The sequence below is a fragment of the Liolophura sinensis genome, chromosome 1, assembly GCF_032854445.1.
Source record: "Liolophura sinensis isolate JHLJ2023 chromosome 1, CUHK_Ljap_v2, whole genome shotgun sequence".
In the NCBI taxonomy this organism is placed as follows: domain Eukaryota; kingdom Metazoa; phylum Mollusca; class Polyplacophora; order Chitonida; family Chitonidae; genus Liolophura; species Liolophura sinensis.
The window spans coordinates 1139512-1164826 of NC_088295.1; the positions used below are offsets into that span (position 1 = coordinate 1139512).

Consider the following 25315-nt stretch of genomic DNA (forward strand, 5'->3'; position numbering starts at 1 on the left):
ACAAATACTTTACAGTGAGCAAACTTACAAGTACTTTATGGTGAGCACACTTACAAGTACTTCACGGTAAGCAAACTTACAAGTACTTTATGGTGAGCACACTTACATGTACTTCACGGTAAGCAAATTTACAAGTACTTCACGGTAAGCAAACTTACAAGTACTTTGCGGTGACCAGACTTACGTGTACTTTGCAGTGACCACACTTACGTGTACTTTGCAGTGACCACACTTACATACAAGCCACATGAAGTAATTGTGCATAAATTGTTTGAACGCTATAACAGGTGTGAAAGATTGGACATGGGAAATCTGATGACATCTGCTCTCTGTCTGGTCTCCCAAACAGACAAAAAGCTAAAAGTCAGTAACAAGAGATTTAAGGAGATTATGATCATGCCCATAACCTGAAGCAGATTTGTACCAAGGGCCTGATGCCAGATAACAGCAAGGAGTACACACTGAGAATGTCAACCTACCCAGAAGTGTCTCCATGGCTCGTATTGCCTGCTGAGCTGTGTACCCAAGGATTGCCATGGCCTCGTTAAACTCGGGGAATACAACTAACTGTATCAGTTGCTGCTCCACTATGGCTAGGGTGAGGTTGAACAAATCATCGTAGCTTAAAAAGACAAACATCATCTCAATTCATCGTCTTATATAAGAAAGTAACAATCAAAATATCAGCAATTTCTTCAAAAAACTTCTTTTTTTGTTATACAGCAATTCCAATGAATGAAAAAAGTCACAAATTTTTGAGAGACATTATTTTATTCAGATTACTTGAGTTGCTACTGTTTTTTTTTTGGTGGGGGGAGGGGGGGAAAATAATAATCTTCACCAGTTGGTAAATTATCCTATTTGTCAGATTAAATCTGGCAGACACTTTACAGATGAGAGCTACACTGTACACCACATCTTGAACAATGACATGTATTAGTACAGTCAACTGACAATGAGAAGATCGGGTGCAGTAGAAGTTACCTCATGTTTTCATATCTCTGGAAAGCTGCCAGGAATTTGTCCCCATAGGTATCCAGAAGACTGCTCCACACGCTGGTGTTCATCCAGCGCATTCCCAGGCCCAGATCTATCCTCGGTGGGTTCTTCACCAACTTCATGATCATCGCTGTAAACTGGTCACTGTTCTTACTTACCTCTGACATGTTTACATGAATGTCCGAGAATTTGACATTTGGCTGTATAACCTGTGAAATCTGGAAAACAAAATTATACTCACATACAACCTTTTGGCAAATGTAACAAAATTCAGAGTAAATATTTAATGTTCATACAATATTACTTGCCCCATTCTCTTACAAAAACCCCCCATCCTCCTTCAATGATTTTTGTTCCTCAGAGTACTTCAGCACACATTTGTCCCCAACTAAACAGCATTGAGGTTTGTTAGATAAGAAACCTCGCGCTTACCGCCTGTACCATCTGACTGAGGCCTCCAATGCTGTTCTCCAGCTCCTGTACCAGTTTTGTGCTGTTCACAAGGGATGCGTTACAGATCGTCCCACGGATGTCCAGCTGGACATGAGCAGATTCCGGGAAGAAGTAATTAAAGACGACAGGATCAGAACACACGCGCATCAGCTCCTGCACATTCCCAAACTTGGCAGCCTGAAACAGAGCATACAGATGTGAAGTAATACTCCAAACACTGAGATAGTATCAGCACCAAACACAAAGACTAATGTCAAGTGAGGCAATGCCTCATGAACACACCTCTGCTTTACAAGTTTTAGGTCAGATCAGAAATATTCTGTTGTTCAAGAGTTGTGTAATGTGTACCTACTGAGCGCTGATATAGACAATAGAGGTGCTCACCTTGGATGAATCGAGCATGATGTCCAGCAGAGTGTCCAGAAGAACATGAACAAGGTCTGGAGAGGCCGACAGTGCCATGGCAATCTTATCAAGCTCTTCAGAATCCAAGAAATGGAGCAGGTTTACTTCAGCTTTGCCTGGAAAAGTGCAGGCACATGAGTTGATATCACTTGTATGATGGGTATCAGGTTTAGCCTGCAGATGGTTGTGGGTTTCCCCCGGGCTGTGCCCGGTTTCCACCCACCATAATGCTGGCTGCCGTCGTATAAGTGAAATATTCTTGAGTACGGCGTAAAACACCAATCAAATAAATAAGTATCAGTTTTAGGAGTGGACAAAATGCCCAAAGTGCAGGAACATGCTGTGATATCACTTGTATGATGGGTATCAGGTTTAGGAGTGGAGAAAACACCCAAAGTGCAGGAACATGCTGTGATATCACTTGTATGATGGGTATCAGGTTTAGGAGTGGAGGAAACACCCAAAGTGTAGGAACATGCTGTGATATCACTTGTATGATGGGTATCAGGTTTAGGAGTGGAGGAAACACCCAAAGTGCAGGCACCTGAGTTGATAGCACTCGTATGATGGGTATCAGGTTTAGGAGTGGAGGAAACACCCAAAGTGCAGGAACATGCTGTGATATCACTTGTATGATGGGTATCAGGTTTAGGAGTGGAGGAAACACCCAAAGTGCAGGCACCTGAGTTGATAGCACTCGTAAGATGGGTATCAGGTTTAGGAGTGGAGGAAACACCCAAAGTGTAGGAACATGCTGTGATATCACTTGTATGATGGGTATCAGGTTTAGGAGTGGAGGAAACACCCAAAGTGCAGGCACCTGAGTTGATAGCACTCGTATGATGGGTATCAGGTTTAGGAGTGGAGGAAACACCCAAAGTGTAGGAACATGCTGTGATATCACTTGTATGATGGGTATCAGGTTTAGGAGTGGAGGAAACACCCAAAGTGCAGGCACCTGAGTTGATAGCACTCGTATGATGGGTATCAGGTTTAGGAGTGGAGGAAACACCCAAAGTGCAGGCACCTGAGTTGATAGCACTCGTATGATGGGTATCAGGTTTAAGAGTGGAGGAAACACCCAAAGTGTAGGAACATGCTGTGATATCACTTGTGTGATGGGTATCAGGTTTAGGAGTGGAGGAAACACCCAAAGTGCAGGCACCTGAGTTGATAGCACTCGTATGATGGGTATCAGGTTTAGGAATGGAGGAAACACCCAAAGTGTAGGAACATGCTGTGATATCACTTGTATGATGGGTATCAGGTTTAGGAGTGGAGGAAACACCCAAAGTGCAGGCACCTGAGTTGATAGCACTCGTATGATGGGTATCAGGTTTAGGAGTGGAGGAAACACCCAAAGTGTAGGAACATGCTGTGATATCACCTGTACAATGGGTCTCTGGTTTAGGAGTGGAGGAAATCAGGCCTGTTCTATGTAAAATCTCATCCTGGTACATCCTTTTACATCCTGGTATGAAGTTAAGCTATTACAGAGAAGCCTTACCTTGGAACCTCGGTAAATTCTCATTAACCAGCTTAATAAACTGGTTAATGATGAATATATATATTTTCTCCATTTTCCAAACAGCAGCAAGAGATGGGTCTTTGTTTGCTAACATCTCCATCAAGGGAAAAAGGCCTGCTGACAATTCGGTTGCCCTGTCCAAAACAAAACAATAAACAGTGACATCTAAACCTTGACAATGACATTCACTCTTACAGTCTGTTACATCCATCATCATTAAGGTCCATACAGATCGCATCAAAAATTTTTATTATATGCTTTCCACAAACCAGAAAAAATGTTTTTCCAGATAGTCAAGTTTTAAAAACTAAAAATCAAAATGAACTTTTAAACAGATTTGTATGTACTGAACGGTACTGATTCTTGAATGTTTGTTACTGTATCAACCAAACATGGTCAACTCACTTGTCTGCATTGCTGAACACCCGAGAGGCATTCTCCAACTCCTCAAAGCGTGTCTGAATAGCTGTCAGATTCACGCCATATCCCTGCAAGTCCGGAAAAGCCATGGTCTGGTTTGAGAAGAGGATGCTGACATAGGTGTAGACATTCTGGGTGATTCGGGTCCAGTTGAGGCTGACGTCTGGTATAGGCTTACCAAGGTAGAGAGCGACAAGCTACATGGAGGTGACAGAAAATACACAACAATAAAAGACTGGTGTCTGACACAGACCTACCAAGGTAGATAATGCTGCAGCCCCAAGCTAGGTAAAACAGAAAATACAGAACAAATAAAGGTTGATGTCTTGCATAGATCTACGAAAGTAGATGGCCCCAAGCTGCACAACAGGAGCTACACAGCAATCAAAGTCTTATATTTAGCATAGGTTTACCAAGGTAGACAGTCTCAAGTCAGGTAACAGATATACACACCAATCAAAGTCTTATATAGTATAGGGTTACCAGGGTAGACAGTCTCAATCCAGGTAACAGAAATACACACCAATCAAAGTCTTATATAGTATAGGGTTACCAGGGTAGACAGTCTCAAGTCAGGTAACAGAAATACACACCAATCAAAGTCTTATATAGTATAGGGCTACCAGGGTAGACAGTCTCAAATCAGGTAACAGATATACACACCAATCAAAGTCTTATATAGTATAGGGTTACCAGGGTAGACAGTCTCAAGTCAGGTAACAGATATACACACCAATCAAAGTCTTATATAGTATAGGGTTACCAGGGTAGACAGTCTCAATCCAGGTAACAGAAATACACACCAGTCAAAGTCTTATATAGTATAGGGTTACCAGGGTAGACAGTCTCAAGTCAGGTAACAGAAATACACACCAATCAAAGTCTTATATAGTATAGGGCTACCAGGGTAGACAGTCTCAAATCAGGTAACAGATATACACACCAATCAAAGTCTTATATAGTATAGGGTTACCAGGGTAGACAGTCTCTAGTCAGGTAACAGAAATACACACCAATCAAAGTCTTATATAGTATAGGGCTACCAGGGTAGACAGTCTCAAGTCAGGTAACAGATATACACACCAATCAAAGTCTTATATAGTATAGGGTTACCAGGGTAGACAGTCTCAAGTCAGGTAACAGAAATACACACCAATCAAAGTCTTATATTTAGTATAGGGTTACCAGGGTGGACAGTCTCAAGTCAGGTAACAGAAATACACACCAATCAAAGTCTTATATAGTATAGGTTTACCAGGGTGGACAGTCTCAATCCAGGTAACAGAAATACACACCAATCAAAGTCTTATATTTAGTATAGGTTTACCAGGGTGGACAGTCTCAAGTCAGGTAACAGAAATACACACCAATCAAAGTCTTATATTTAGTATAGGTTTACCAAGGTGGACAGTCTCAAGTCAGGTAACAGAAATACACACCAATCAAAGTCTTATATTTAGTACAGGTTTACCAGGGTAGACAGTCTCAAGTCAGGTAACAGATATACACACCAATCAAAGTCTTATATAGTACAGGTTTACCAGGGTGGACAGTCTCAATCCAGGTAACAGAAATACACACCAATCAAAGTCTTATATTTAGTATAGGTTTACCAGGGTGGACAGTCTCAAGTCAGGTAACAGATATACACACCAATCAAAGTCTTATATATAGTACAGGTTTACCAAGGTGGACAGTCTCAAGTCAGGTAACAGAAATACACACCAATCAAAGTCTTATATAGTATAGGGTTACCAGGGTGGACAGTCTTAAGTCAGGTAACAGAAATACACACCAATCAAAGTCTTATATATAGTACAGGTTTACCAGGGTGGACAGTCTCAAGTCAGGTAACAGAAATACACACCAATCAAAGTCTTATATAGTATAGGGTTACCAGGGTGGACAGTCTTAAGTCAGGTAACAGAAATACACACCAATCAAAGTCTTATATATAGTACAGGTTTACCAGGGTGGACAGTCTCAAGTCAGGTAACAGAAATACACACCAATCAAAGTCTTATATTTAGTATAGGTTTACCAGGGTGGACAGTCTCAAGTCAAGTAACAGAAATACACAGCAATAAAAGTCTTATATATAGTACAGGTTTACCAGGGTGGACAGTCTCAAGTCAGGTAACAGAAATACACAGCAATAAAAGCTCCATCAGTAACAGTGTAAACATTTCAGGCCACTGAAGTCTGGTGTAGGGTGACCACTGACCACAACCACTAGCTCCATCAATAACAGTGTAACATTTCAGGCCACTCTGACAAGCCAGCTTTAGATGCAGTTTTACACATTCAAAGTTAAACCGTTCCACAGGAACTCACCACACAGTTCAGATGCTCCTGTGCAGGGTTCCCATTCATTTCGCGTGACAGCTCTAGCCAGTCCAGGCTGCACAGCTCATGTTCTAAAGCCTGGACACTGGCTGGGTTCTCTATGTCGAGTAATGAACTAACCATCAAGCCATCACATACAGTCTGGTTAGCAAGGTTCATGGACAGCAGCTTCTCACTTAACTAAAACAAGAGATGCACAACATCAAAGCATCAAACATCAAAACATTTGATTGGAGTTACATATCAAACTCAAGAGTTTTTCAGTTTCAAGAGTTATTCATGACGAATAGGACTAGAGAGTAATAGGGGATTAGGGTGAAAGAGGGATTAGGGTGAAAGAGGGAGCATCAGTGGATTTATTGAAAGACGGAGAAACAAGGCTGTGCTGGAAGGGAAGGTAACTGGGGGATTGTGTTGAAGGAGGGAGAAACAGGGGATTATGTTGAAAGAGAATGTAACCTGAATTACACATGAAGAGAAAGTAACAGGGAATCACATTGGAAGAGAAAGTAACAGGGAATTACATTGGAAGAGACAGTAACAGGGGAGTACATTGGAAGAGAAAGTAACAGGGAATTACATTGGAAGAGAAAGTAACAGGGAATTATATTGAAAGAGAAAGTAACAGGGGAGTACATTGGGAGAGAAAGTAACAGGGGAGTACATTGGAAGAGAAAGTAACAGGGAATGACGTTGGAAGAGAAAGTAACAGGGGAGTACATTGAAAGCTAAGAGAAATTGGATCAATGTCAGGTTAGACTACATGTACATGTTTGTAAAGACTGGTATGGCAAATAAGCCATTCAATATGTATAGTGTAAGGATGTACGGGGATCTGACTGGTTAGATGCCGTGTAAGGATGTAGGGGGATCTGACTGGTTAGATGCCGTGTAAGGATGTAGGGGGATCTGACTGGTTACATATCTAGTGATCGTGTAGGAGAATCTGATTGGTACATGCCTTGTAAGAATGTAGGAGAATCTGACTGGTGGCATGCCTTGTAAGGATGTGGGAGAATCTGACTGGTTGCATGCCTTGTAACGATGTAGGGAATTCTGACTGATTACATGCCTTGTAAGGATGTTGGGGAATCTTATCAACACATACCTTGCAAGGATGTAGGAGAATCTGATTGGTTGCATGTCTTGTAAGGATGTAGGGAGATCTGACTGGTACATACCTTGCAAGGATGTAGGGGAATCTAGCTAGTTACATGCCTTGTCAGGATGTGGGAGAATCTGACTGGTAACATACCTTGTGAGGGTTTAGGAGAATCTGACTGGCTGTATGCCGTGTAAGGATGTGGGAGAATCTGACTGGTTACATACCTTGTGAGGGTTTAGGAGAATCTGACTGGCTGTATGCCGTGTAAGGATGTGGGAGAATCTGACTGGTTACATACCTTGTGAGAGTTTAGGAGAATCTGACTGGCTGTATGCCGTGTAAGGATGTGGGAGAATCTGACTGGTTACATACCTTGTGAGGGTTTAGGAGAATCTGACTGGCTGTATGCCGTGTAAGGATGTGGGAGAATCTGACTGGTTACATGTCTTGTGAGGGTGTAGGAGAATCTGACTGGCTGTATGCCGTGTAAGGATGTGGGAGAATCTGACTGGTTACATGCCTTGTGAGGGTTTAGGAGAATCTGACTGGCTGTATGCCGTGTAAGGATGTGGGAGAATCTGACTGGTTACATACCTTGTGAGGGTTTAGGAGAATCTGACTGGCTGTATGCCGTGTAAGGATGTAGGGAGAATCTGACTGGTTACATACCTTGTGAGGGTTTAGGAGAATCTGACTGGCTGTATGCCGTGTAAGGATGTGGGAGAATCTGACTGGTTACATACCTTGTGAGGGTTTAGGAGAATCTGACTGGCTGTATGCCGTGTAAGGATGTGGGAGAATCTGACTGGTTACATGCCTTGTGAGGGTTTAGGAGAATCTGACTGGCTGTATGCCGTGTAAGGATGTGGGAGAATCTGACTGGTTACATACCTTGTGAGGGTTTAGGAGAATCTGACTGGCTGTATGCCGTGTAAGGATGTGGGAGAATCTGACTGGTTACATGCCTTGTGAGGGTTTAGGAGAATCTGACTGGCTGTATGCCGTGTAAGGATGTGGGAGAATCTGACTGGTTACATGCCTTGTAAGAGTGTGGGAGAATCTGCCTCTTTACATGCCTTGTGAGGGTGTAGGTGAATCTGACTGGTTACAGACCCTGTAAGAGTGTAGGAGAATCTGACTGGTTACAGACCCTGTAAGAGTGTGGGAGAATCTGCCTGTTTACATGCCTTGTGAGGGTGTAGGTGAATCTGACTGGTTACAGACCCTGTAAGAGTGTAGGGGAATCTGACTGGTTACAGACCCTGTAAGAGTGTGGGAGAATCTGCCTGTTTACATGCCTTGTGAGGGTGTAGGTGAATCTGACTGGTTACAGACCCTGTAAGAGTGTAGGAGAATCTGACTGGTTACAGACCCTGTAAGAGTGTGGGAGAATCTGCCTGTTTACATGCCTTGTGAGGGTGTAGGTGAATCTGACTGGTTACAGACCCTGTAAGAGTGTAGGAGAATCTGACTGGTTACAGACCCTGTAAGAGTGTGGGAGAATCTGCCTGTTTACATGCCTTGTGAGGGTGTAGGTGAATCTGACTGGTTACAGACCCTGTAAGAGTGTGGGAGAATCTGCCTGTTTACATGCCTTGTGAGGGTGTAGGTGAATCTGACTGGTTACAGACCCTGTAAGAGTGTAGGAGAATCTGACTGGTTACAGACCCTGTAAGAGTGTGGGAGAATCTGCCTGTTTACATGCCTTGTGAGGGTGTAGGTGAATCTGACTGGTTACAGACCCTGTAAGAGTGTAGGAGAATCTGACTGGTTACAGACCCTGTAAGAGTGTGGGAGAATCTGCCTGTTTACATGCCTTGTGAGGGTGCAGGTGAATCTGACTGGTTACAGGCCCTGTAAGAGTGTAGGAGAATCTGAATGGTTACAGACCCTGTAAGAGTGTAGGGGAATCTGGATGGTTACATACCTTGTGAGGGTGTAGGAGAATCTGGATGGTTACATACCTTGTGAGGGTGTAGGAGAATCTGACTGGTTACAGACCCTGTAAGAGTGTAGGAGAATCTGACTGGTTACAGACCCTGTTAGAGTGTAGGAGAATCTGAATGGTTACATACCTTGTCAGGGTGTAGGGGAATCTGACTGGTTACAGACCCTGTAAGAGTGTGGGAGAATCTGCCTGTTTACATGCCTTGTGAGGGTGTAGGAGAATCTGAATGGTTACATACCTTGTAAGGATGTAGGAGCATGTTTTTCAAAGCTTCCATCAGGTCTGGTATAACTCCACCCACAGACTTCACTAACTTGTTCAGTTTGGTTGCATTTGGGAAAATGTCAGAGACTGTCAGTTCAAATCCTGAAAGATCATTGACCAAAAATGACTTTACTTTTATAAGACATGCATGAACAGGAAAGCACAGAATAAGGCATGGGAAAATGGCTTTCCCAATCAGCTTTGGTAATGATTACATGTAGGGTTATAACCAGACCAGACACACCCATTCATACACTCTTGTACTATGAACACTACATAACTACATGTAACCATGCTCCTCCTACTATAAATCTACTGGACAGACAATTCTATATTCACATTTCCACTAAATCCTTAATAACAACACCACAGAGGCATAACAAAACAGATTTTGAACAGGGTCAAAGATTCTGAAAACTTATTTCATTTTTGATAAGGGCAAAATCCACTGCCTGGTTTCACCGTGTACAAAATGTCTTAAAGTCATCAATTACATCTCCAATGGCAAACCTTTCTATATAAGCATATACAAAGATCTAGACAATGTTTAGGTAAACTGAACTGTCTGCAAACTCCACAGTATTGTATTTGCCAAAAACAGTGCATTTTTAAATCCCCTCAATTCATTCTGCTTTACGCTACAGCTCAGTACTTTTTAAGATACCAGCCCTAACATTTACCTTAAAGCTGAATCTCAGGCACAATATGATACCAGCCCTACCATTTACCTTAACGCTGATTCTCAGGTACAATATAATACCAGCCCTACCATTTACCTTAACGCTGATTCTCAGGCACAATATGATACCAGCCCTACCATTTAACTTAACACTGAATCTCAGGTACAATATAATACCGGCCCTACCATTTACCTTAACGTTGAATCTCAGGCACAATATGATACCAGCCTTACCATTTACCTTAACGCTGATTCTCAGGCACAATATGACACCAGCCCTAACTTTTACCTTAACGTTGAATCTCAGGTACAATATGATACCAGCCCTACCATTTACCTTAACACTGAATCTCAGGTACAATATGATACCAGCCTTACCATTTACCTTAACGCTGAATCTCAGGTACAATATGATACCAGCCCTACCATTTACCTTAACGCTGAATCTCAGGCACAATATGATACTAGCCCTACCATTTACCTTAACGCTGAATCTCAGGTACAATATGATACCAGCCCTACCATTTACCTTAACGCTGATTCTCAGGTACAATATGATACCAGCCTTACCATTTACCTTAACGCTGATTCTCAGGTACAATATGATACCAGCCCTAACTTTTACCTTAACGCTGATTCTCAGGCACAATATGATACCAGCCCTACCATTTACCTTAACACTGAATCTCAGGTACAATATAATACCGGCCCTACCATTTACCTTAACGCTGAATCTCAAGCACAATATGATACCGGCCCTACCATTTACCTTAACGCTGATTCTCAAGCACAATATGATACCGGCCCTACCATTTACCTTAACGCTGAATCTCAGGTACAATATGATACCAGCCCTACCATTTACCTTAACACTGATTCTCAGGCACAATATGATACCAGCCCTACCATTTACCTTAACACTGATTCTCAGGCACAATATGATACCAGCCCTACCATTTACCTTAACACTGATTCTCAGACACAATATGATACCAGCCCTAACTTTTACCTTATCATATTGCTTTCCCTTTTATTGGATGCCGATGCCAAACCTCAAGGGATGCCATTAGTTACATCTGTACAAAGTACAGGTGGGCTAATAAAAGCCATAAAGTGTTACCTCCGGAGTTGAGATTTACAGTTTTCCAGTTGAATATCATCCTACCATCTTCACAAACCTCAAAAACACCTTTGTATGATCAACAGAACCATATGACGTTTAACCCCAAGCACTCACTCACTCACTCAACAGAACTGCCACAATCAAGGCAACATGGGTGACATGGACACGGCTTAAGGTCATCGAAAGAATATGAAGAGAAGCCAAATTTTCAACAGAAAAAACTCACCATTTTTATTGAATGTTTCCAGATATTGCTCCACCATAAGTATATATGATTTTGCCAACTTCCATGTGGGGTTGTTCCCAAACATTCTGTCAATCTGTGAGCCGTAACTTACCACAAAGGCAGCCAGTCTTGATATTAAAAAAACAATTGAAGCACATTTAAAAAGAAAAAATTAAATCTGGATAATATATACAGGTGTTCTACACAACAAATTTGTACTGCATGAACTAGTAACAGCCAAACTCATGTAAATACTTTTGTGTTTGAAGTTTATTTTTGTTTGTTGATAATATCATGTAAAAAAAAACCTGTCTGTGTGTTGTTTATCATAGTATGGTTATAGTATTTGACACGACACATTTTGACAAGAACAACGCAGGTGGCACAATAAATTATCTGTAAGTTTTCCTGTCCAAGAATCACCCGTCTTAAAGAGTCGTGAAGAAATAATGAGCCCTACAAAATGATACACTTATATAGAATCATGTGGTCACACTAAATACAGCTGTAATTTGCCTCATCAGTTCATCTGGATCGAAATATGTGTAATGTGTCGTTGTCATTCTAGAATTGTGTTTGTAGCAAAATCACGGAGAAGCAACCCGTGTTATCTGTCAAGGCCTCTATACAAGCATAATGGCAACAAGACTTGTTATAAATGTATTGTTTCTCATACCAGAGGGCTTTTGTGCACAAGTCTTAAAGCTATAAAGATTGTGCTATCACACACATAGTTATTTAGAGTGCAATTGCATTCGCTCATATGTATGTAACGCATGTACATCGAGAACAACATTCCAGGAAGAGTTGTGTCCCTTTAAACGTATACCGACTAATGCATATGATTTGGTTTCTGATTTTGTTTGTTTTAATCTTGCAGTCAGTCTTCCATTCCTATCACCAAGATAATTTCCAGCCAGATAGTTGTCACAAGTAAAGTACCGACATCATGTCTCAAACCGCTCACACCCAGTTGTACAATAAAAGAGGATATAAATAGACCCTGATTATGATAGGGGAACATCTTAATATGATGTCTGTTAAAAGGAAATGATAAAAGACGAATAATGACTTAAAACAAACGGACTTTGTCTTACTGAATTAAAACTCCAAGAAGGTACAGAACTGAACCACTGTAACTTCCCATGAGACCAACTGAAACAGCTCCAAACAGGTGTGCAATGTGCTGTTCTACTCATATCTGAGAAAGAGGCAAACTTTCTCCTGCATGAACTTCTTATCAAAACAAGCCCATGGCAATAATATGACCTGGTGTTAATGAAAGATGCTGCTAAACCTTTAATTTTATCTACAACAAACACATACAGTACCTCGCAAACTCTTGTCCATCCAAGTGCTCAAAGCGCTCCAAGTATTGGTCCAAATCCGATAATGATATATTCTCAATAAGTGAAATCATTCCTGAGTACTGAAGAGGATCCAGTACCATCTTGTACAGCTTGTAACCATCCTCTACCATTCGTGACCAATTAAATCCTCTCGCTGTGCCAATACCTCCGTCATTCTTCAGCAAGGCATCAATCTACAGTATACAAAACCAGAACAATTTATAATACACAAAACCAACGCATCAATCTATAATACACAAAACCAATGCATCAATCTATAATACACAAAACCAAAGCATCAATCTATAATACACAAACCTACACATCAATCTATAATACACGAAACCAATGCATCAATCTAAAACACACAAAACCAATGCATCAATCTACAATACAGAAAACCAAGGCATCAATCTACAATACAGAAAACCAAGGCATCAATCTACAATACAGAAAACCAAGGCATCAATCTACAGTATACAAAACCAACAGTTGAACCTACAGTACACAACACCAACACTTCAATCTATAATACACAAAACCATAGCATCAATCTATAATACAGAAAACCAAGGCATCAATCTACAATACAGAAAACCAAGGCATGAATCTACAGTATACAAAACCAACAGTTGAACCTACAGTACACAACACCAACACTTCAATCTATAATACACAAAACCAAAGCATCAATCTATAATACACAAAACCAAGCCATCAATCTACAATACAGAAAACCAAGGCATCAATCTACAATACAGAAAACCAACAGTTCAATCTACAGTATAAAAAACCAACACTTCAATCTATAATACACAATACCAACAGTTCAACGTACAGGTACAAGACAAAAAAAAACAAAAAAACACTTCAATGTACTGTACACAAAATGAACACTTCCATCTACACCTGCAGTACACAAACCAACACCTCAATGTACAGTACACAAACCAAGGTTTCAATGTACAAAACACAAAGACAAAACTTTAATGTACAATACACAAAATCAACAATTCAATCTTAAAAGACAGAATAAAGACATCAATGTACAAGTTACAAAGCCAACATTTCACTTTCCAAAACACAGAATCAACAAGATCTACATTTATAACACAACAAAAAATACAGTAAGTTGTATACATATATAAGCCGGAATATTTCTTTGTGTTGTACATTCCTAAAAAGTGGCTTCTTAGTTCTCCTGACGTGTAGACTACCAAATATGTAAAATTCAATACTCTGAGTCTCCCTAGTTTTGTTTCACACAAAACTGATCCCTGACAAATGTGTGAATGTGCATGTAGCACCATACATTACAAATGTAACTGTTCAAAGCTTACATCGGTTCATATAAAGCCTTGCTGCCAAGTTGGTGACAGGTCAAGAACAAGATTTAAATCAAATACAGGCTACATATCTATAGCTGAAAAATTTAATGAGCGAACCTTTCGCAACATGTCAGGACCCATGAAGTTGTAAATTGCCATAGCCTGATGCATCATCTGGTCTAAATCCAGGCTACAGATGTTGGTGAGCATCTCATCCAAGGGGACGTAATCAGGGATGGTCATCATGGTCTTCAGCTGGTGTGGGTTACACAGTACTGAGCTCAGATTCCCAGCGTTCACCAGTTGTGTGATCTGAAGAGGAAAGCAGGGAAGAAGTCACTGGATTTAATCTGATAGGCCCATGTACGCCTCTAACACCTGCTTACTGAATAATAACAGTGGCAGACACATTTAGCACACACAAATATGATAGGCTCATGTACGCCTCTAACACCTGCTTACTGAATAAAAGCAGTGGCATATCTGACATAACATCCTCCTTTATCTCAAAATGGTATTTTTGGCCTAATAAAATAATTATTCCACTTCATCAGTTGCATATTCTGAAAAACACAAAAGCTACTTTATTATCAGTTAATTACTCACAAATGCAGGGTTCTCTGCTACTGACAGAACGCCTCCCACCATCTCTGGGAAATATTTCATAACGTCCATTGTAATCTGACCAATGGCAGAGTTTCCTCCAAATAAATCTGAAATGAAGGAACAAGAAAGTACACATCTTTACATCAATGACCTATGATTTCATCCGAAAATTGTTAATGCCATGTTAAAAATACTACTTTTGCTACAAAAACTGATGCTTTTTTCCAGTAGGATGCCAAACCTAGAAACACCATTGTAAGAGCCAGAGAACTCTCAGATCTCAGATCATTTCAATGCTATATACAGGTGCAGTACATTCAAATACAAAGCAGTTCCTGCAAAACCATGGCAGCTTAAGATATATATGAGAAATCTTCAGTGTACTGGAGGATTGTCACCTGCTTGTATATGAGGAGTCGCCTGCATGTACACCTGGTACCCTCGGTGTACTGAAAGACTGTCACCTGCATGTACACAAGGAATCCTCCTCTGCATGCGCATGAGGAATCCTCACCTGCGTGTACACGTGGAATCCTCACCTGCATGTACACGAGGAATCCTCAGTACACTGGAAAATTCTTACATACATGTACACAAGGAATCCTCGCCAGCATGTACACCAGGAATCCTCAGTACACTGGAAATTCTTACATACATGTACACGAGGAATCCACACCTGCATCTACACGATGAATCCTCACCTGCATGTACACCAGGAATCCTCAGTGTACTGGAGGATTGTCACCTGCATGTACAACAGGAATCCTCAGTGTATTGTAGGACTGTCACTGGCATGTACACCAGGAATCCTCAGTGTACTGGAGGGTTGTCACCTACATGTACACCAGGAATCCTCAGAGTACTGGAGGGTTGTCACCTACATGTACACCAGGAATCCTCAGAGTACTGTAGGACTGTCACCTACATGTACACCAGGAATCCTCAGAGTACTGGAGGACTGTCACCTACATGTACACCAGGAATCCTCAGAGTACTGGAGGACTGTCACCTTCATGTACACCAGGAATCCTCAGTGTACTGTAGGACTGCCACTTACATGTACACCAGGAATCCTCAGAGTACTGGAGGGTTGTCACCTACATGTACACCAGGAATCCTCAGAGTACTGTAGGACTGTCACCTACAGGTACACCAGGAATCCTCAGTGTACTGTAGGACTGTCACTTACATGTACACCAGGAATCCTCAGAGTACTGGAGGGTTGTCACCTCCATGTACACCAGGAATCCTCAGAGTACTGTAGGACTGTCACCTACATGTACACCAGGAATCCTCAGAGTACTGTAGGACTGCCACTTACATGTACACCAGGAATCCTCAGAGTACTGGAGGGTTGTCACCTACATGTACACCAGGAATCCTCAGGGTACTGTAGGGCTGTCACCTACATGTACACCAGGAATCCTCAGTGTACTGTAGGACTGTCACCTACATGTACACCAGGAATCCTCAGTGTACTGTAGGACTGTCACTTACATGTACACCAGGAATCATCAGAGTACTGGAGGGTTGTCACCTCCATGTACACCAGGAATCCTCAGAGTACTGTAGGACTGTCACTTACATGTACACCAGGAATCCTCAGAGTACTGGAGGACTGTCACCTTCATGTACACCAGGAATCCTCACTGGAGGGTTGTCACCTCCATGTACACCAGGAATTCTCAGAGTACTGGAGGGTTGTCACCTTCATGTATACCAGGAATCCTCAGTGTACTGTAAGGCTGTCTCTTACATGTACACCAGGAATCCTCAGTGTACTGTAGGACTGTCACCTACATGTGCACCAGGAATCCTCAGTGTACTGGAGGGTTGTCACCTACATGTACACCAGGAATCCTCAGTGTACTGGAGGGTTGTCACCTACATGTACACCAGGAATCCTCAGAGTACTGGAGGGTTGTCACCTACATGTACACCAGGAATCCTCAGTGTACTGGAGGGTTGTCACTTACATGTACACCAGGAATCCTCAGTGTACTGTAGGACTGTCACCTACATGTACACCAGGAATCCTCAGAGTACTGTAGGACTGTCACCTGCATGTACACCAGGAATCCTCAGTGTACTGGAGGACTGTCACCTACATGTACACCAGGAATCCTCAGTGTACTGGAGGGTTGTAACCTGCATGTACACCAGGAATCATCAGAGTACTGTAGGACTGTCACTTACATGTACACCAGGAATCCTCAGTGTACTGTAGGACTGTCACTTACATGTACACCAGGAATCCTCAGAGTACTGGAGGACTTTCACCTACATGTATACCAGGAATTCTCAGAGTACTGGAGGGTTGTCACCTCCATGTACACCAGGAATACTCAGAGTACTGGAGGGTTGTCACCTTCATGTATACCAGGAATCCTCAGTGTACTGTAAGACTGTCTCTTACATGTACACCAGGAATCCTCAGTGTACTGTAGGACTGTCACCTACATGTGCACCAGGAATCCTCAGTGTACTGTAGGACTGTCACCTACATGTACACAAGGAATCCTCAGTGTACTGGAGGATTGTCACCTACATGTATACCAGGAATCCTCAGTGTACTGGAGGACTGTTACCTACATGTACACCAGGAATCCTCAGTGTACTGTAGGACTGTCACCTACATGTGCACCAGGAATCCTCAGAGTACTGTAGGACTGTCACCTACATGTACACCAGGAATCCTCAGTGTACTGTAGGACTGCCACTTACATGTACACCAGGAATCCTCAGAGTACTGTAGGACTGTCACCTACATGTACACCAGGAATCCTCAGAGTACTGGAGGGTTGTCACCTACATGTACACCAGGAATCCTCAGAGTACTGGAGGGTTGTCACTTACATGTACACCAGGAATCCTCTGAGTACTGTAGGACTGTCACCTACATGTGCACCAGGAATCCTCAGTGTACTGGAGGACTGTCACCTACATGTACAACAGGAATCCTCAGAGTACTGTAGGACTGTCACTTTCATGTACACCAGGAATCCTCAGTGTACTGGAGGGTTGTCACCTACATGTACACCAGGAATCCTCAGAGTACTGGAGGGTTGTCACTTCCATGTACACCAGGAATCCTCAGAGTACTGTAGGACTGTCACCTACAAGTACACCAGGAATCCTCAGTGTACTGTAGGACTGTCACCTACATGTACACCAGGAATCCTCTGAGTACTGTAGGACTGTCACCTACATGTACACCAGGAATCATCAGAGTACTGGAGGACTGTCACCTACATGTACACCAGGAATCCTCAGAGTACTGGAGGGTTGTCACCTACATGTACACCAGGAATCCTCAGAGTACTGTAGGACTGTCACCTACATGTACACCAGGAATCCTCAGAGTACTGTAGGACTGTCACCTACATGTACACCAGGAATCCTCAGAGTACTGGAGGGTTGTCACCTCCATGTACATGAGTATGCCATATCTAACAGCAACGCTATAAAACAAAAAAAAATGTCATGCCAGCAGGAACTGGAATCTCAGGATTGCGTTCTGTGGATTGTGACCTATGACAAAGTTTATGATACATTAAGTCCTGTGGATTGTGACCTATGATAAAGTTTACGATACATTAAGTCCTGTCGATTGTGACCTATGACAAAGTTTACGATACATTAAGTCCTGTCGATTGTGACCTATGACAAAGTTTACGATACATTACGTCCTGTCGATTGTGACCTATGAAAAAGTGTACGATACATTAAGTCATGTGGATTGTGACCTATGACAAAGTTTATGATAAATTACGTCATGTGAATTGTGATCTATGACAAAGTGTATGATACATTAATTCCTGTGGATTATGACCTATGACAAAGTGTATGATACATTAATTCCTGTGGATTGTGCCCTATGACAAAGTGTATGATACATTAATTCCTGTGGATTGTGACCTATGACAAAGTGTATGATACATTAAGTCTTGTCGATTGTGACCTATGACAAAGTGTATGATACATTAAGTCTTGTGGATTGTGATCTATGACAAAGTTTATGATACATTACGTCATGTGGATTGTGACCTATGACAAAGTTTATGATACATTACGTCATGTGGATTGTGACCTATGACAAAGTTTATGATACATTACGTCATGTGGATTGTGACCTATGACAAAGTTTACGACACATTAAGTCCTGTGGATTGTGACCTATGATAAAGTTTACGATACATTAAGTCCTGTCGATTGTGACCTATGACAAAGTTTACGATACATTAATTCCTGTGGATTGTGCCCTATGACAAAGTTTATGATACATTAATTCCTGTGGATTGTGACCTATGACAAAGTTTATGATACATTAAGTCTTGTGGATTGTGACCTATGATAAAGTTTATGATACATTAAGTCCTGTGGATTGTGACCTATGACAAAGTTTATGATACATTACGTCATGTGGATTGTGACCTATGACAAAGTTTATGATACATTAAGTCCTGTCGATTGTGACCTATGATAAAGTTTATGATACATTACGTCATGTGGATTGTGACCTATGACAAAGTTTATGATACATTACGTCATGTGGATTGTGACCTATGACAAAGTTTACGATACATTAAGTCCTGTGGATTGTGACCTATGACAAAGTGTATGATACATTACGTCATGTGGATTGTGACCTATGACAAAGTTTATGATACATTACGTCATGTGGATTGTGACCTATGACAAAGTTTACAATACATTAAGTCCTGTGGATTGTGACCTATGATAAAAGTTTATGATACATTAAGTCTTGTGGATTGTGATCTATGACAAAGTTTATGATACATTACGTCATGTGGATTGTGACCTATGACAAAGTTTATGATACATTAAGTCCTGTGGATTGTGACCTATGACAAAGTGTATGATACATTACGTCATGTGGATTGTGACCTATGACAAAGTTTATGATACATTACGTCATGTGGATTGTGACCTATGACAAAGTTTACAATACATTAAGTCCTGTGGATTGTGACCTATGATAAAAGTTTATGATACATTAAGTCTTGTGGATTGTGACCTATGACAAAGTTTATGATACATTACGTCATGTGGATTGTGACCTATGACAAAGTTTATGATACATTAAGTCTTGTGGATTGTGACCTATGACAAAGTGTATGATACATTACGTCATGTGGATTGTGACCTATGACAAAGTTTATGATACATTAAGTCCTGTGGATTGTGGCCTATGACAAAGTTTATGATACATTACGTCATGTGGATTGTGGCCTATGACAAAGTTTATGATACATTACGTCATGTGGATTGTGACCTATGACAAAGTTTATGATACATTACGTCATGTGGATTGTGACCTATGACAAAGTTTATGATACATTACGTCATGTGGATTGTGACCTATGACAAAGTTTACGATACATTAAGTCCTGTGGATTGTGACCTATGACAAAGTGTATGATACATTACGTCATGTGGATTGTGACCTATGACAAAGTTTATGATACATTACGTCATGTGGATTGTGACCTATGACCAAGTTTATGATACATTAAGTCCTTGAATAAGTGATTCAAATTGGAAAATCAACATCACTTATTTCACAGGTATACGATGGAGGTCAGTTCTATGGGTGGCCCAAAGGAGCCCTGAGGAAAACACGACCAACCTTCAGTATTGGTGAAAAAGCAGCTCACTTCAATGACCAGCAGACAGCACAAAATGCTTCATGACGTTAACCACTTATTACCACAGAGCCATAAGAACAAAAGAATGTAAAAGTTCCTTGTTGAATGCCAGGAGGGCTGAGGCTAGATCTAGTGTGCCTCACGTTTGGAGTTTGCATCTCTCCACAGAGCCATGCTCCTTCAAGAAAAGGTAAGATGTTAAAGTGTTAAGAAAGCCTACCAGTCATAGCTGTCATCTGATCCATATATTCCTCCATGACTACCTCAGCAACACGAAAGTACCGTCCAACAATCGGCCACAGGTTGCTCTCTTCTAGTACTGGACCCCAAGTCTCCACTGCAACGGCAAACCTGCAAACATCAATTAGGACATGAGCTGGGTTGGAGGTAATTCACTAGAGATATTAAGTAGGACAACAAGATGAGCTGGGTTGGAGGTAATTCACTAGAGATATTAAGTAGGACAACAAGATGAGCTGGGTTGGAGGTAATTCACTACAGATATTAAGTAGGACAACAAGATGAGCTGGGTTGGAGGTAATTCACTACAGATATTAAGTAGGACAACAAGATGAGCTGGGTTGGAGGTAATTCACTACAGATATTAAGTAGGACAACAAGATGAGCTGGGTTGGAGGTAATTCACTAGAGATATTAAGTAGGACAACAAGATGAGCTGGGTTGGAGGTAATTCACTGCAGATATTAAGTAGGACAACAAGATGAGCTGGGTTGGAGGTAATTCACTAGAGATATTAAGTAGGACAACAAGATGAGCTGGGTTGGAGGTAATTCACTACAGATATTAAGTAGGACAACAAGATGAGCTGGGTTGGAGGTAATTCACTACAGATATTAAGTAGGACAACAAGATGAGCTGGGTTGGAGGTAATTCACTAGAGATATTAAGTAGGACAACAAGATGAGCTGGGTTGGAGGTAATTCACTACAGATATTAAGTAGGACAACAAGATGAGCTGGGTTGGAGGTAATTCACTACAGATATTAAGTAGGACAACATGATGAGCTGGGTTGGAGGTAATTCACTACAGATATTAAGTAGGACAACAAGATGAGCTGGGTTGAGTCAACAAATCAACAAAGCATGTCACTCAGCGCAATAATATGCACAGCTAACTTCTGCATGTGTAGCCGGCGGATTACACTGATCAGCAACATGAGGCTGCATGTGCAGTCAGTATACACAGCACTGCCGACCTTCATTGTGTATGGTGATTTTACAACCTTCAAATGAAATAATTATAGAACTGAACACGTTGTGTTCAGCTACAGAATGTTGTCTGGTGTTTTTGTATTATCGGCCATCAACGATCAACAACTGCATTCCGAAATATACACATAGTCTTGAGCGATTGATTTTGATGGCCAACAGCTGAATCTGTGACAAGCGTGTGTGTTCTGTGGTCATGCTTGCGTGGGCAAAAAGTGGGCACCCATTCGTCTTTAGCTTGATGAATCTTCCGTATGCCGCTAGAGTGAAAGAGAACTAGATACCAACACGTGTTGGCTTCCAATGAATGTTGTTTGTGTACACTTTATCCCATACGCTGTGTGTCACCTGTGGACCAATGAGTGAGCTTCTAACAAACTGTAACTTGTTCAGTTACAGCAATGTTCGGCGTTTTTGACCGGCTACAGAGGACAATTAAAACCGACAACAAACAACTAATCATGTTGCTTGACTGCGTTAATCAAGCATGAATGTCTGGCTTCAATAATGAAGAATTTATGTCTCTTACGTTGAACTTAATATTTGACCCAGATTACAGGGATTACAGACATCCCAGGACACAAAAGAGGTTTATAGCCACCCTCGATAATACCTATTTGAGTAGTTTTACGATTTTTGTCAGTATTTCCGTCATTAAATATGCATTGCCAGTAGTAAAAATTTGTATATCTATGAATCCCTGAACAAGGCCAAACTCAAAGTCCTAAGGAATTGTACAGATTCTTCACTGCACAAGTCTGACAGTATGATAAATTATGATCTCCCGTCTGCTAGTCTAGATTTGGCGAACGATTTCACAATAGTGATGACTCATTATTCCAAGGGGCGGGTCAATGAAAATGAGTTAATCCAACTGGTCAATACTGACTTGTGTAAGCTGTCAGTGGCCTGTCACAACATTTTATTACACACATGTGACTCTGAATTCTCAGAAAAGTAGCCTTGCACTAATTTTAAACAATGTTTAAAATTGTTACAATGTGAAGCTGGTTTGGCCATCAATTTCTGCACATGCGAATATAACGTCTGAGTTTAGTTTAAGAAAAGAAGATTTAAAACTGTCTGGAGATTAAGACTTTTACAGGTTTCTCTTCCTCAAATGAGCAGAATAGCAGACAAAACCAATCTTTCAATTCAATTTTACTGATGTACGCAGAGCCACGTCTCACAGCTGTGAAAACAATGCGACAACAAGGTTTGAACAACATGGCACATGCTGTATGCATCCTACTGTAAATGCTGCTGTTTTATGGATTCTGTTAATCTCTCACTACCCTGGGGACTTGGGATTGTGTACTTCACAGACTGAACACTGCAGTATGAGGTTATTGTGAAAGCTGCTGTCAGTATTCCCCTAATCTCTCACTACTCTGGGGACTTGGGATTGTGTAGTTCACAGACTGACCACTGCAGTATGAGGTACTGTATCACACCCCATGTTGTGAAAGCTGCTGTCAGTATTGCTCTAATCTCTCACTACCCTGAGGTCTTGGAATTGTGTACTTCACAGACTGAACACTGCAGTATGAGGTTATTGTGAAAGCTGCTGTCAGTATTCCCCTAATCTCTCGCTACTCTGGGGACTTGGGATTGTGTAGTTCACAGACTGACCACTGCAGTATGAGGTACTGTATCACACCCCTTGTTGTGAAAGCTGCTGTCAGTATTGCTCTAATCTCTCACTACCCTGGGTTCTTGGGATTGCGTAGTTCACAGACTGACCACTGCAGTATGAAGTTATTGTGAAAGCTGCTGTCAGTATTCCCCTAATCTCTCACTACTCTGGGGACTTGGGATTGTGTAGTTCACAGACTGAACACTGCAGTATGAGGTACTGTATCACACCCCTTGTGAAAGCTGCTGTCAGTATCCCCCTAATCTCTCACTAACCTGGGGTCTTGGGATTATGTAGTTTACAGAGGTACTGCAGTATGAGGTACTGCTGTCAGTATCCCCCTAATCTCTCACTACCCTGGGGACTTGGGATTGCGTAGTTCACAGACTGACCACTGCAGTATGAGGTACTGCTGTCAGTATTCCCCTAATCTCTCACTACCCTGGGAACTTGGGATTGTGTAGTTTACAAACTGAACACTGCAGTATGAGGTTATTGTGAAAGCTGCTGTCAGTATTCCCTTAATCTCTCAATATATGGGTGTATATTTATGAAAATTTCCACCACTGAACGCACAGAAGAACTGCGAGTGGTCTCAGCCATTTTTCGGCACTAGAATCTGTGCTATATTCAGAAAGTGTAATCCCTATTAACGATAATACTGTCACTTAATCCACTTTCTAAATGACATCTCTATCTGTCTTGTATATGTTGTTGTTGCAATATGTGGCTTTTACAGCCAATTCGCTTGTGAATATCGTGGCTGCTCAAATGAGCACTATTTTTTCCCAGGTAATTTTCCCTGTTTATCTACATAGGTACAAACGTTTCATACTCAACTAATAACTGTTTATGTATGAAATAACTTCTACATGCATGCACATGTGCCATGGACGCATTGATGATAGCACATCTCTGGCCGGGAATACTTCCCAAGTGGACTGCCGTTAGCCTGTCATGGTGTTTCCCACTGAGCAGCCCACTTTCACAGCAGGTCGCTGACCACAGCTAGAGGATGGTTGGTCTGCTACCGCGTTCTAAAAGATGGTGGGTTTCAACACTTGGCCTTTTTGAAGTTGTTTTCTATAACTGAAGAAAACTGTGGACGAGAAATCTGTGAATAGGAACGCTCCCTAATTCAGTACAGGTATAAAGTTGGATAACAAGTTCAGATTTTTGAGGTAACCAAGTGGAAACATCAGGTAGGACTGAGCATGGTGAGCTTTTCATGGCATTCAACAGCTGACAATGAGCAGTACTCCCTTTAAACTGACTTACCCTGCAGTCCAAACCTGTGGCCTAAAGTCCATCCACACATGACTCCATTCTTCGGTGTGCAGGTTAATACTTGTGAGATTGTCTACCAGCAATGTCCAGTCATTCACCGCTGTCTGTTCTGCTGCTTTAACACTGTTGTAAAATGTAAGAGACTTCCACAGCAATTCGGAGACATTGAACTGGGAGGATCTCGGATCTTTCAACCCCTGGAGGTAACTGTCTATCTCATCCATTCCCTTTTTGAACTGTGAACAAAAGCGAAAATTCCCAACACATAACTGATATATCCCGGTCACTTATATATATGTACTACAGTAACTCAACATAACTAATTTGCTAACTGCTCAGTAAATACGTCTAAAATAATCCGAGATCTTGATATATCTCATCCTGAAAATTAAATGTTTTTTTTTTGTTTTTTTTCAGGAATTCCCAGGAAATCTGCTGAGAAAACATATTAATATTTGCTATTGGAATATCTTACTATATGCTGCAACTCTTCCAGGTGTAACCCTGCCAGTAAGTTGTGGGAGATCTCAGTGACATTGTCTGTGCAGAAAATCTCCTGTAATCCATCTAGAGTCTGCGATCTGGGCATGTCCAGGAACCAGGAAAGTCTGTCCCCATCACAGTAAACTGCTCGCAGATTTTCAATATTGTTCAGCAACATCTAAAATGTTCACAAAATCAAAAACATAATCAGCTTGGTACATAAGTGCTATC

General features: G+C 41.4%; 1 protein-coding gene across 1 annotated transcript in view; it reads right to left on the reverse strand.

The window, feature by feature from the left end:
* Positions 1-25315, reverse strand: part of LOC135461452 (uncharacterized) — a 276606-nt gene that overhangs the window by 184745 nt on the left and 66546 nt on the right. Inside the window, exons 15-29 of the mRNA XM_064738560.1 lie at positions 25077-25262; positions 24593-24837; positions 20669-20799; positions 14780-14886; positions 14291-14485; positions 12828-13039; positions 11497-11624; positions 9443-9570; positions 6140-6331; positions 3791-4002; positions 3365-3519; positions 1837-1973; positions 1432-1629; positions 985-1217; positions 480-622 (exon numbers count right to left, since the gene is read on the reverse strand). Of these exons, the coding sequence (XP_064594630.1) occupies positions 480-622; positions 985-1217; positions 1432-1629; positions 1837-1973; positions 3365-3519; positions 3791-4002; positions 6140-6331; positions 9443-9570; positions 11497-11624; positions 12828-13039; positions 14291-14485; positions 14780-14886; positions 20669-20799; positions 24593-24837; positions 25077-25262 (2602 nt within the window). The remainder of the gene's footprint in view (positions 1-479; positions 623-984; positions 1218-1431; positions 1630-1836; positions 1974-3364; positions 3520-3790; positions 4003-6139; positions 6332-9442; positions 9571-11496; positions 11625-12827; positions 13040-14290; positions 14486-14779; positions 14887-20668; positions 20800-24592; positions 24838-25076; positions 25263-25315) is intronic.